The 13,578-nt window shown below is 36.8% G+C and overlaps 1 protein-coding gene across 6 annotated transcripts in view; it reads left to right on the top strand.

The window, feature by feature from the left end:
- The window catches only part of MIPOL1 (mirror-image polydactyly 1), a 346,637-nt gene that overhangs the window by 83,303 nt on the left and 249,756 nt on the right, over nucleotides 1–13,578 (top strand). For all 6 annotated transcript variants that reach the window (XR_015252408.1, XM_086709892.1, XM_086709891.1 and 3 more), the window contains one exon: nucleotides 6,940–7,069. Coding sequence is in view for 5 of the 6 variants with exons in the window: in XM_086709892.1 (XP_086566018.1) it covers nucleotides 6,940–7,069 (130 nt within the window). In the remaining variant the exon portion in view is untranslated. The remainder of the gene's footprint in view (nucleotides 1–6,939; nucleotides 7,070–13,578) is intronic.

Here is a 13,578-nt window from a genome sequence, read left to right as displayed (position 1 = left end):
CTTCTTTATCCATTCATCCATTGATGGATATTTGGGCTCTTTCCATACTTTGGCTATTGTTGATAGTGCTGCTATAAACATTGGGGTTCATGTGTCCCTTCAAAACAGCACACCTGTATCCCTTGGATAAATACCTAGTAGTGCAATTGCTGGGTTGTAGGATAGTTCTATTTTTAATTTTTTTGAGGAACCTCCATACTGTTTTCCAGAGTGGCTGCACCACTTTGCATTCCCACCAGCAGTGCAAAAGAGATCCTCTTTCTCCGTCCGCATCCTTGCCAACATCTGTTGTTGCCTGAGTTGTTAATGTTAGCCATTCTGACAGGTGTGAGGTGGTATCTCTTTGTGGTTTTGACTTGTATTTCCCTGATGATGAATGATGTTGAGCATTTTTTCATGTGTCTGTTACCATCTGGATGTCTTCTTTGGAGAAGCATCTATTCATGTCATTTGCCCATTTCTTCACTGGATTATTTGTCATAACAAGAATTTATTGACCTTATCTGTCAATTAACAGCATTTGATTCTATGCAAGTGGATATCCAGTTGTTCTACCACAATTTGTGATGTAGTTTGTTCATCTGCTGATAGAAATTTGTGTTGTTTCTAGTTTGGGGCTATTATAAATAAAGATGCCATGAATATTATGTGTAAGTCTTTGTATGGACACAGGCTTTAATTTCTCTTGGATTAGTACCTGTGAGTGGAATAGCTGAGTCTTATGGCAGGTGTATGTTTAACTTTTTAAGAAACCAACAAACTGTGATTGCACTGTCCTACATTCCCACCAGCAGTGAATGAGGATTCCAGTTGCTCTCTCCTCTTCCCAGTATCTTTAATCATACTTTCATTTCTGCCTTTGTAATAGGTATGCGGTGGTGGTTATCTCATAGTTTTAATTTACGTTTCTCTAATGACTATAAAAGTCTTCAGCAACTTTTTTTGTTCTTATCTATCATCAGTATGTCTGCTTTCATACAGTTTCTAAGTCGTTTGTACATTTTTTAAATTGGATTTTTTCCTTATTATTGAGGTTTGAGAGTTTTAAAAATTATTTCTGGATGCAAGTCTTTTATTAGATATATGCTTTGCAATTATTTTCTTCCATCTGTGACTTGTCTTTTAATTTTCTCATCAGTGTCTTTTGAAGAGCAGAGATTTTTAATTGAATTAGATTGAAGTCCAATTTATCAGTTTTTAAGAATAGATTATGTTTTGGTATTATAGTTAAGAAAGCTTTACCTACCTAAACTCACAGAAGTTTTTTTCCAGAACGTTTATAGTTTTAGGGTTTACATTCATCTTGTGGAATGAAAGGTTGTTTTACCTTTAAAAAAATTAATAAAAATTACTAAAATAACAAACTAAAAAAAGAAAAACAATATAATCATCTTAAGGCCACACTCTACCTTCTTATTTCAACTCTTATATTCTAAATAAGTGTTATTTTTGCAGCTTATTTAGTGTCAGATTTACTTCATTTTTGTGCCTTTTATTGGTGATTTCATTGTTTCAAACAGTCCCTAAGTGTAGTCCTGAAATACAGTGTAGTGTTCCCTGAATATAAGAAGCCTGTGATAATATGTGTGTTAGATAAGTTTTGTTCAGGCAAGAGTTACAGTGCTGTTGACCATTAATTCAGTGTTATTAAATCAACGTACATGTTGAACAAGGTATCTTTAAACACACATAAAACGGGGTTATGTACCAGTTGGTTGACAAAAATATTGGTCAGTTTCAGTTAATTTTTTATCATTATGAGTCCTAATTTTGGTCCTTGTTCGCATGCCTTGGTAATGATAAATTTCACCATTTTGGAAGCTATTTTTGTATTCTTATAAAATATTTTTGAGCCTTGTTCTGACATATTACTTACATTTTCCGGAAACACATCTCTCCTTTTGGGTCATGTTTTAAAGATAGACTAGATGTTACCAGAGCAGAATTTAGTCTGTAGTTCATTAATCCCCACTACTGAAGCAAGACCCTTCTGAGTACTCTATCCAGTACCTCATGAATCTTGAGGTTTTCCAGTCTGGCCGGTGGGAACAACAAGCCCTGTTCTGGCTTTATGTAGCCTAGGGCACTATTGCCTCTAATCCTCTCAGGTTGTTCTTTCCCCTGCAGGGAGTGGTTTACTCACACTTGTGCACCCAGTACTCAACTGACTTTCTGAGGAAGACCTTCTGCAGTTCTCCAAAATTTTCTTTCTTTGCAGCTGTTTTTTTCTCTAATAGGCTCTCCTGTGAATTCCAGCTGCTTTGGTTTCCCCACACTCTATCTCTGCCTCTCAAATTGTGGAGTCAGCTGGGCTCCTCCTAGATTCTTCCCTTCCTGTACTATCTTCTGGAAATAGTTTCAGTGTATTAAGCTGGGCCAATCATAGGGCTCAACTCATTCTCCCCCACCCCCGCCTCAGGTTACTGTTTGTTTTTTTCCTTATAACCTTGAAAGCTGTCACCCCATATATTTTGTCCACTTTAAAAAGCTGTTTTAAGTGGAAGCACAAGTCTCTGTTGCTTAAAATTTAATCTTAACATATACTCCCAGAAATTTAATCATACATGCTAACTTTTTTCTACTCTTAATAGTTTTCTTTAAATCAGTTCAATTTTTTAACTAGATAAATACATTATTTAAAAAAATTATTTAAGGGGTGCCTTGGTGGCTCGGTCGGTTGAGCGTCCGACTTTGGCTCAGGTCATGATCTCGCGGTCGTGAGTTCGAGCCCCATGTCGGGCTCTGTGCTGACAGCTTGGAGCCTGGAGCCTGCTTCAGATTCTGTGTCTCCCTCTACTCTGCCCCTCTCCCACTCCTGCTCTGTCTCTCTCTCTCTGTCAAAAATAAACAAACATTTAAAAAAATTTTATTTTAAATAAAAAAAATTATTTAAGTTTATTTGTTTATTTTGAGAGAGAAAGCATGAGCAGGGTAGGAGAAGAGAGAGAATCCTAAGTAGGTCCCACACTGTCAGTGCAGAGCTCGACACAGGCCTTGAACTCATGAACCGTGAGACCGTGACTTGAGCTGAAATCAAGAGACTTGGATGCTTGACCAACTGAGCCACCCAGGCACCCTGATAAATATATTACTTTTAATGTAATCTTTCTTATTTAGTTTTAACATCTAAACATAAAAGCTCACCAGTAACTCCACAGTTTTATGAATCTCAGAAAGTATGAACAAACTGTATAACCAGCACCCAGATCAAGAAATCAAGTATTACCAGTATTCCAGAAGTGTTCCTCATCTTCCCTTTCAGTACTACCTCCAAAAGGTAATCATTTATTTTTGAGAGAGAGAGGAAGACAGAGTGTGAGCAGGGGAGGGGCAGAGAGAGGGAGACACAGAATCCGAAGTAGTCTCCAGGCTCTGAGCTGTTAGCACAGAGCCTAACATGGGGCTCGAATTCAGGGACCGTGAGATCATGACCCAGGCCCAAGTTGGATGCTTAACCGACTGAGCCACCCAGGTGCCCTCCAAAAGGTAATCATTAGCCTAAGTTTAATAACTAGGTCATTCTTTTGTGTTTTTGAACTTTAAATGAAATAATAGAAAGTTACTTTTCTTTTTTTTAAATTTTTGTTTCATTTATTCAATTTTTGAAAGACAAAAGGAGACCGAGCACGAGCAGAGGTGGGGCAAGAGAGGGAGACATAGGATCCGAAGCAGGCTTCAGACTCTGAGCTGTCAGCACAGAGCCTGATGTGGGGCTCGAACTCACAGACCGAGAGATCATGACCTGAGCTGAAGTCGGACACTTAACCTACTGAGCCACCCAGGTGCCCCAGAAAGTTACTTTTCTATGGGATCTGGCTCAACAGTGTGTTTGGGTAACTTAGAGAAATTCAAAATTTAATTAGACGTGAAATTAAATGCCACTAGGAGAAATTATAGGCCTAATGTGCCAGCTCTGTTTTTGTAATATACATTAAAATGATACATAACTTAAAAACATGTTTCACAACCTGTATTTTATATAATATTGTCCTAGAGGGAAATGGTGGTAGGTGAGGCTGGGAAGATAAGCCAGAATTATAATCTGGTTTTCCTTGAATGCCAGGCTGAGAACTTCTTTGCTTTGAAACCTGTGTAGCAGTAGTGAGAAGAGTAACCTGTTTATCATAAGGTTTTAAGATCATACTACTGATAGATTGAGAGATGGCTTTAGTGAGGTCACCTGTTCTATTTTTCTGTTCTCTAAAATTTATTCAGTACATGCTTTAATTCTTTGGTTCTATTATTTTACCCTTTTTGTTATGAATTGAATCCATTTTCTTTTTAATTTTATTAAGAACGCCGTAGTTCAGGATTTCATTATTTCCTATCTGGACTGTTACACATAATGTAAGATTGGGTCAGGGGACACATGCAATCCAAACTGCAACTTTCCACTGACCCCTGCATCTTCCTTTGTATGCTTATTAGTAGGAGTTTCCTTCTAAAGTACAGATCTGGAGCCTTGGGTGGTTCATTCAGTTGAATGTCCAACTCTTGATTTCAACTCAGGTCATGGTCCCAGGGTCTTGGGATCAGCCCTGCCTTAGGTTCCATGCTGAGCATGGAGCCTGCTTAGGATTCTCTCCCCGCCCCCCCCATGCCCTCTTTCTCTCATTAATCAATAAATCATGCACAGATATGATCAAATTGTTCCCATTCTAGAGATCCTTTAGTGTAATATCTAAACTCTAGGATGGCACATATATTTACTTCTAGGCAGCTTAAACTTTCAGGGAATGGACCTTTTACATGGGTTATTCATGTGAATTCATGCTTCGACTATTCCTGTAGTCTCCTAACTGGTCTCTGCGTCTACACTTGCCCATGTCCAGACTATTTCTCACCTAGAAACCAGAACTCCACTACATAAATGTGATGCTTTCATTTCCCTGGTCAGAACACTCCAGTGGCTACCATCACAGTTTAGATGATATCTAAAATCCTTGCAATGGATTACAAGGCCCAGTGTGATCTTTCAGAACTCTCACTGTCTCTCACTGTGTTCCGGGTACGTTGTCCTTGATGCCGTTACTGTAGTACTTTCAGGGCCTTTGTATTACTTTGTCTTCTGCTTAGTCTGCTTTCAAATATATACATATATAGCTTCTCTTCCTTTATTTACATGTGCTGAAATGTCATTTATTTGAAAGGCTCTTTTCTGGCCACCCTTTCTAAATTAGTTTATTCTTTTCCCATCTGCCAAATCACTCTTTTTCTCTCTCACACACCCTTATTTTCCTTCAAAGCCTTTACTACTATCTGTTTCTCTCTCTAAATCTATTTATTTTTGGGCCTTTTTTCTCTCTACTGTCTGTCTGTCTGTAATAGAATGTATACATCTCCAGAATGGTAATAACTCTTAGACCATTATAGTCATATTACTTAAAATTGGATGGATGACTGTCACAGGAATTTGATAATATTTGATGAAAGATTAAATGAATGTGAGTGAGTGAATGAATGGATGGATGAATGTTTTTCTCTTCCCATAGGGTCACCTTCTTGGACATAGTTTTGACTTTAGCTTTGCCATTATATGTTCCATTTTATTTTCTATTATGGAAAAGGTATAGGTGACTTATTCTCAGGGTTTGTTTCTTTTCTACCACTTATAATTTAAATAATACAAAAATAACTCTTTTAAATTTTTTTTTTCAACGTTTATTTATTTTTGGGACAGAGAGAGACAGAGCATGAACGGGGGAGGGGCAGAGAGAGAGGAAGACACAGAATTGGAAACAGGCTCCAGGCTCTGAGCCATCAGCCCAGAGCCTGACGCGGGGCTCGAACTCACGGACCGCGAGAACGTGACCTGGCTGAAGTCGGACGCTTAACCGACTGCGCCACCCAGGCGCCCCAAAATAACTCTTGATTATGCATTAATCTATGACAAATGTTAGCAAAAACCAAATGCTTTGTGAACTAAAAGAATATTTCAAACATCTTTTCTAAGTTTATTTTGTGATTTGACAGTGTAAATAAAATTTGGTTTAGTGACCTAGGTATTTAAGCCCCTTTTTGTCTAACATTGCAGTGATATTTTAAAAGTTAAATAAGATTTCAGGTAGAAATTATGCTTGAGAAATGACAATTTCAGGTAACATCAAAGCTTCCTATATAGTGCTGCACAAATCTAGATGATGCTATTTGTATTATAATCTATATAAATGGTGCTCCCTGGAGATATGCAGTGCTAAAGAGCACAGCTCTGCCCCTGTTTGCTTTTCCTTGGTCCCATTTTCTTTGCTTTTCTTCCACTGTGCTACTGAGATAAGTATTATCCTGAGTTTGATTATCATTTCCATGCTTGTTTTAATATTTTTACTAATTGTGTTTATCCATAAATAATAGAGTTGTTTTGCCTTGCACCTCGCAATATTTGCCACAATTTTATTTTTGAAATGTGTCTCTATGTCCATAGCTAATTGATTTTAAATGTTGTATCATATTCCATTTTAGTAATTTATTTATCCCTGCTCCTGTTATTGGACATTTGGGTTATTTCTAAGTTTTTGGTATAACATAATGCTACAATAAGCATTTTAATACATGTTTTCTTGTGCTCATGTGCAAGAATTTCTCTAGGCTGCATACCAAAGAGAAGAGTTCCAGGTTATAGGCTAGGCAAATCTTAAACTGTAATAAATATTGCCAAATTGCTCTTCAGATGGCTGTAGAAATATGTACACCTGTCTGCAGTATACGTGTGAGTTACCTTTATTTCACAAGCTCCCAGTATTTGTTATTGTTTGACCTCTTTAATTTGTGTTTCTACAGGTAGGAAATATATCTCAATTTTACAGTAGCTTTTAAAAATAATGGTTTTTCAAGTGACTAATTGACTTAATTAGTAAAATAAAATTAATTTTGCTTTTTACTTTTGCTAAAAGTGGCATTTTTTATTTTCTGTAATTAATTATGGATTATATATTTTGGTAGCTCTGGTTGAAGAAGTGTATTTTGCACAGAGGGAACGTGATGAAGCTATTATGTCTCGACTGCAGTTAGCCAATGAGGAGAGAGATGAAGCAATTGCACGAGTGAAGCATATGGAAATGTCTCTAAAAGTGTATGTATACATTTGAAACTATTTGTGACTTTTGGAGCATTTATAAAATGCATGCATTTTGTGGTAGTACATATTCAGAAAGTTACTGATTCTTTTTTTTTTTTTTCAACTTTTTTATTTATTTTTGGGACAGAGAGAGACAGAGCATGAACGGGGGAGGGGCAGAGAGAGAGGGAGACACAGAATCGGAAACAGGCTCCAGGCTCTGAGCCATCAGCCCAGAGCCTGACGCGGGGCTTGAACTCACAAACCGCGAGATCATGACCTGGCTGACGTCAGACGCTTAACCGACTGCGCCACCCAGGCGCCCCTGAAAGTTACTGATTCTTATATGGTACACTAGTAAATTCCATATCCCCACAGTCTTTCTGAAACTTTTGACATGCTGTGTAGTAGTTTGCATGTCAGGAATAATAGTCACCAAAAAAAAAGAGAGAAGAAGAATGTACTCTGTACAATTACTTTCTTTACTTTCATAGTCTATTGTTGATATCCTTACCTGATCTTCCTTTGTGATGCCTCTTCCCTGTCTTATTATCGCTTTCTTGATTTATTTCAAATGTGTGGGTTTTTTCACTGCTCTCTGCTTAATCTGCTCATTCCTATTCTTGACTACTTTTGACTTTATTAAGTGTGTCATAAACTTTAATGACACCTGAAATAAGGTGGAGCCTGAGAATTTACACTTTTTTCCAGTATTTATTTATTTTTATGAGAGAGAGAGAGACAGAAAGAGGGAGAGAGAGAGAGACAGAGAAGCCCAAGCAGGCTCCGCCTTGTCAGGAAAGAGCCCTTTGCAGGGCTCAAACTGATAAATCTTGATGTGAGATCATGACCTGAGCTGAAATCAAGAGTTGGATGCTTAACCCATTGAGCCACCCAGGTGCTCCTGAGAATCTACATTTTTAACAAGCACCAGGTGACTCTGACATAGGTAAATAATGGACCACACTTAGATAAACAATGTTCTATAAATAAGTAATTCTCCAATTTTAATGTGACTTCAGTCACTTGGGAAATCTTGTTAAAATGCTCATTCTCATTCAGTAAGTCTGGAGTGGAACTTAAGATTCTGTTTTTCTTCAAGCTCCCTGATAATATAAATGATGCTACTTTAAAGAGTCAGAAGTAGGTAAAGGCCCTAGAGTATCTAGAAATATGTTACTTGTAAGATAGGTACAATGTAGTAATGTAATATTTTATGATGATCCATCAATATACTTATTGAGTGTTTGCTCTGCCCAACACTGTGCTAGACTCCGTGGAGGATTACAGTAAAGTACTAATTAAAACATTGTTCATTAGGGAGACAAAAAGTCATTAAATAATTAACATGACAGTGTTCAAGTTGTGATTAGGTAATGTGGTTTGTTTTTTGTTCAGATTAATAGCTTCATTTTTTTTTTTTTGAAGACTGATAGACACTCCTTAAAAGACATTAAACTCATTGAATAATAGACATAAAGAAACCAAAAAAAAAAAAAAAATCATCTGAATTCCCCACTGCCTACTCCCAAATAACTATTTTTATTAATAGAGAAACATCATCCCAAACATTTCTCTTTACTTATATAGTTAAACACTATCATCTACAAGAATGAGTGGTTGGTAGTTAAATGGATGTATACGTAGTATTAATTTGATAAAAATCAAATCATTCTTTACATTACTATTTTACTTGAGAGGCAATATAATGTAGAGGTTAACAGCACAGATTCCAGATCCAGGCATTTGTATTTGAATCATGGCTTTTTTACTTCCTAGCTGTACAGCAGTGGACAAATTACTGAGTCTCTGGACTCGGTTTTTTTGTCAACAAATGGGTAAATATTGCCTATTTTGTATAAGTTCTTATAAGAACTAAATGATTTAGTAAATATTGAAAAGTACCTGACTCATAGCTCGTGCTATGTGTTACTTGAATTTAGGAGTAATAATCAATTGAAGTGAAACTAAAGAAATTTTTGAACTTCATGCAAAGTTTTCTTTTTTTTTTTAATTTTTTTTAAAACGTTTATTTATTTTTGAGAGAGAGAGACAGACAGAGCCTGAGCGGGAGAGAGGCAGAGAGAGAGGGAGACACAGAATCTGAAACAGGCTCCAGGCTCCAAGCTCCAAGCTGTCAGCACAGAGCCTGATATGGGGCTTGAACTCATGAACTGAGAGATTATGACCTGAGCCGAAGTCAGTTGCTTAACCAACTGAGCCACCCAGGTGCCCCAAAGTTTTCTTATAATAAAATATATTAACTCCCCAAAGATCCTTCGGAATGTAAGAAAAGAGACTGAAAAACATTAAGGTATTGGAAGCATCAATTCTTCTTTTCACTTTTTTGAAACATGCAGTGATTAAACAATATCCTTTGACTTTCAGCTATGAAATAAGTTTTAAACTCTTTTTTACTTTGTCTTTATAAATTCTAGCTTTAAAATATTTATGAAAGCTGTATTAGATTCGGTAGCCAAATTTCCTTTTATTTAATTTTTATTTTATATTTAAAAGTATTGAATAATCATTACTACAACTTTTGTGATACATGATGTTTTTACACCTGAGTTCTTTATTTTGGGGAATCCCTTGGTAACTGAATTTCACTGTCAGTTTTTTGAGGAAGGGCTAATAAGTACTTTATTCTTAGATTCAGTATGCTTCAGACTGGCTTTGTGTTACCCTTATATTCAAATTGGTTCTGAATAAAATTATTGGGTTAATTTTTTTTTTTTGACTCTATGCAATGTATAAAAGTCCATCTTGTGACACTAGTTTGTCTAAAAAGAAGTCAGGTCACAGGTGTTTTTTCCTCACTTACTTTTGGCTTGTGTTTTTGTTTTGTTTGTTGTTTTTTCCTGCCTGGATACCTAAAGGATTCTTTGTTCTTGAAGTAGAACTTAATCATGATGTTTGTGTTGATTGTTCTTTAATAACGTTTTGGAGACCCACAGCATGCCTCTCTAGGAACTATTTGATTCATCTTTTAGTTCATGGAAATTTTAGATTTGTGAATTTTGTATTCTATTTGTTAGGTTGTTTTAGAGACTATAGTTATTCTTGTAATAGGGTATTTTTGTCTTTATGTATTATCTGTTCAATAATTATTTGTATCCCTCTTTTTTTCTCTGTATTCACTGTGATAATCTCACAATTTTTCTTTATATTAGTAGTTCCAATTGTCACTATTCCTATCCCTGTGTTTTATAGTTCATTTATTAAATTTTTACTTATTTGTTTGTTTGGTTATGGTTCTCAGTACGTTTCCTTAAGTTTTCAACTTCCCTTTTCATTCACTTTATGTTTTGGCATTTTCTCCATGAACTTTATTTTATCGAATTCATGTTCTTATATTCTTTTAAAATACCAACCATTGGAGGTTCCTGGTGGCTCTGTTGGTTAAGCATCCCACTCTTGATTTTGGCTCAGGTCTTGATCTCATGGTCATGGGATCAAGCCTTACGTCAGACCCTGCTGAGCCTGGAGCCTGCTTGAGATTTTTGTCTCCCTCTCCCTCTGCCCCTCCCCACCTATCAAAATAAACATTTAAAAATAAATAAATAAATAATAAAATACCAACCATTGGCAGGAAGATTTTCTTTCTCTTGGTTTATGTTGTTTTTTATATTATGATTTTTTTAAATTTCATTTATTCGTTTTGAGAGAGAGTATGAGTGGGGGTGGGGCAGAGAGAGAGAGAGGGAGGGAAAGAATCCCAAGCAGGCTCCACACTCTCTGTGTAGAGCTCGATCTCATGAACCGTGAGATCATGACATGAGCAGAGATCAGGAGTTAGACACTAAGCCACCTGAGTTACCCTGGTGCCTGTTATGATCCTTTTTTTCTTATGGATTTGTAGTGTATATTTATTTGTTTTTTAATTTTTTTTTTCAAGGTTTTTATTTATTTTTGGGACAGAGAGAGACAGAGCATGAACGGGGGAGGGGCAGAGAGAGAGGGAGACACAGAATCGGAAACAGGCTCCAGGCTCTGAGCCATCAGCCTAGAGCCTGACGCGGGGCTCGAACTCACGGACCGTGAGATCGTGACCTGGCTGAAGTCGGACGCTTAACCGACTGCGCCACCCAGGCACCCCTGTAGTGTATATTTATAATTGCCATGTCATTTCTCTTCATCTTGCTCATGTATAAATTGTCAAGAACTTTTCTTTGTTCTGATATAGTGCAAGTGAATTTTCCTTCATAAACATTTCACATTGTTTGAAATCTATTTGTCTTCTTCTCAGAGCTACAGTTTCTTGGCAAGGTACTGCTTTTTGGCCACCTGTCTATATAGCCCTCTGGCAACGTGGCAGGCGGAATAGAGATTGGGAAGATCTCCCTGGGGATGTATACCCTTTTATTGGAGGTTCTGTCCTCTGCTTATGGGATTTTGTTTGGTGTGTTGCAGTATACCAAGGGTTCATTCTGCCTGGTTTTGTGTAAATCCTGATTCCATGGAGTATTACTTTGAAGCTTTTATTTGTTCTACCAGTGTAGTAGAAAGTGGCAGCCCTTGTGCTTCTTGCTTCCGTTGTAAAGATTCTTCAGTAACACAGGCTTCTATTCAGGAAGGATTTTACTTTTCTCTGGGCTGTCTAATCAACTCATTGGTCTCTTAGGTTATTTCCAAGTTGTGTATTAGTGGAAGTCTCAGGATTTGGTGAGCTCACTCCTTTTCTCCATACCTGTTTTTATGTGTAAAAGGAAAAGTTAGGTGAACTTGACCAAAATCATCATTTCTCTACCCTGCTTTAAAAAATTACTTTGTGATAGTCCCTGGGTGGTTCCGTCTGTTAAGCATCTGGCTCTTGATTTCAGCTCAGGTCATGATCTCATGGTTCATGAGATTGAGCCACACAATGGGCTCTGCACTGACAGCATGGAGCCTGCTTGGGATTCTCTCTCTTTCTGTCTCTAAAAATAAATAAACTTTAAAATAAAATCTTAAAAAATTACTATGTGATGTCCTACTTTCTTTACTGTTTGATTAATTTTTTTTTCTGTTCATGTGGTTATATGATGGGATAAACAGATGTCTGTTCAGATTTTACTACACTAACTTTACTGATCTTCTTTTTTATCTTATCCCAACAGACCTCTTATTTTAGAGTACTTTTTTAAAAATTTTTTCTCAATGTTTATTTATTTTTGAGAGACACAGAAAGACAATGTGCAAGTGGGAGAGGGGCTGAGAGAGGGAGATAGAATCCGAAGCAGGCTCCAGGCTCGGAGCTGTCAGCACAGAGGCTGATATGGGGCTTGAACTCCAAAACCATTTGATCGTGACCTGAGCTGAAGTTGGATGCTTAACCAACTGAGCCACCCAGGTGCCTCTAGAATACTTTTTAGATTTATAGAAAAGTTGCAAAGATAGTACAGGGAGTTTCCATTAACCAACTTCCAGTTTCCTTTATTGTTAACAGCTTACATTATTATGGTACATATGTCACAGGGGAGAAAGCAACATTGTTACATAATTACTAACTAAACTCCACACTTTATTTAGATTTTACTAATTTTTCTCATGTCCTTTTTATGTTCCAAGTTCCCATCCAAGATCCCATATACATTTAGTTGGTATGACTCCTTTGCCTACTCTAATCACATTTCCTCAGACTTCCCTTGTTTTGTTTTTAATGATTTGACAGTTTTCAGGACTATTGTTCAGGCATTTTATAGAATGTTACTCAGTTTGGGTTTTTTGAATTTTTTCTCATGATTAGACTAAAGTATTGTCTTTTGGGGGGACAAAGAGTACAAGACTGAAGTGCCATTCTCATCATATTATTTCAAAATTATGCTATCAACATGACTTAACACCAGTTATGTTAATCTTGATCACCTAGTGTAGGTAGTGTTTGCCATGTTTCTCCACTGTAAAGTTACTTACCAACATTCTTCTTTCATATTCTTTGAAGCAGATTACTGAAGTGTGGCCCATACTCAGGTGGTTATAAGAGATGTGGGCTGAGAGGTTAATTGAGCTCTACTTTCTTTACGGATACTATCTACATAAATTATTTGTAATTTTTCAGTACAGGAGATTTATCTCTTCCCCCTCATCTATTTATTTGTTTGTTTATGTTAGTATAGACTCATTGATACTTCTTTAATACTTTGGGTTATAATCTAATACTGTGTTGTTTAAAGTATTCCAGCTTGGCCATTGGCAACTCTTCCAGTTGGCCTCTATATCCCTTTGACATGTCCCCATCCTTTTGATTTTTAAACACTTTTCCTAATCTCTGGCACCTCAAGATGCCTCTCAGTTATGTCTTCTAGAGATGTATAGGGATGTGCCCCATCCCTAGAATTAGCCATTCTTCCAAGGGGCCTTATTCCTTTTATTGGAAAATGGTATTAGAAACCAAGATCTGGATGCTGGGTGTGCTCATTGTTATAGGGTCTGAGTACTTCTAGGCCCAGTAAACAGAAAGAGCTAGGATATATATGCATGTATACTAACTGATATATATACACATATCTGAAATTATTTATGTATCCATTTGTATCTTTATT

Source organism: Puma concolor, chromosome B3, assembly GCF_028749965.1.
Source record: "Puma concolor isolate L17-30 chromosome B3, mPumCon1.1.hap2, whole genome shotgun sequence".
NCBI lineage: Eukaryota > Metazoa > Chordata > Mammalia > Carnivora > Felidae > Puma > Puma concolor.
The sequence above is the reverse complement of the archived record's forward strand: the minus strand, read 5'-3'. Positions and strand labels throughout refer to the sequence as shown.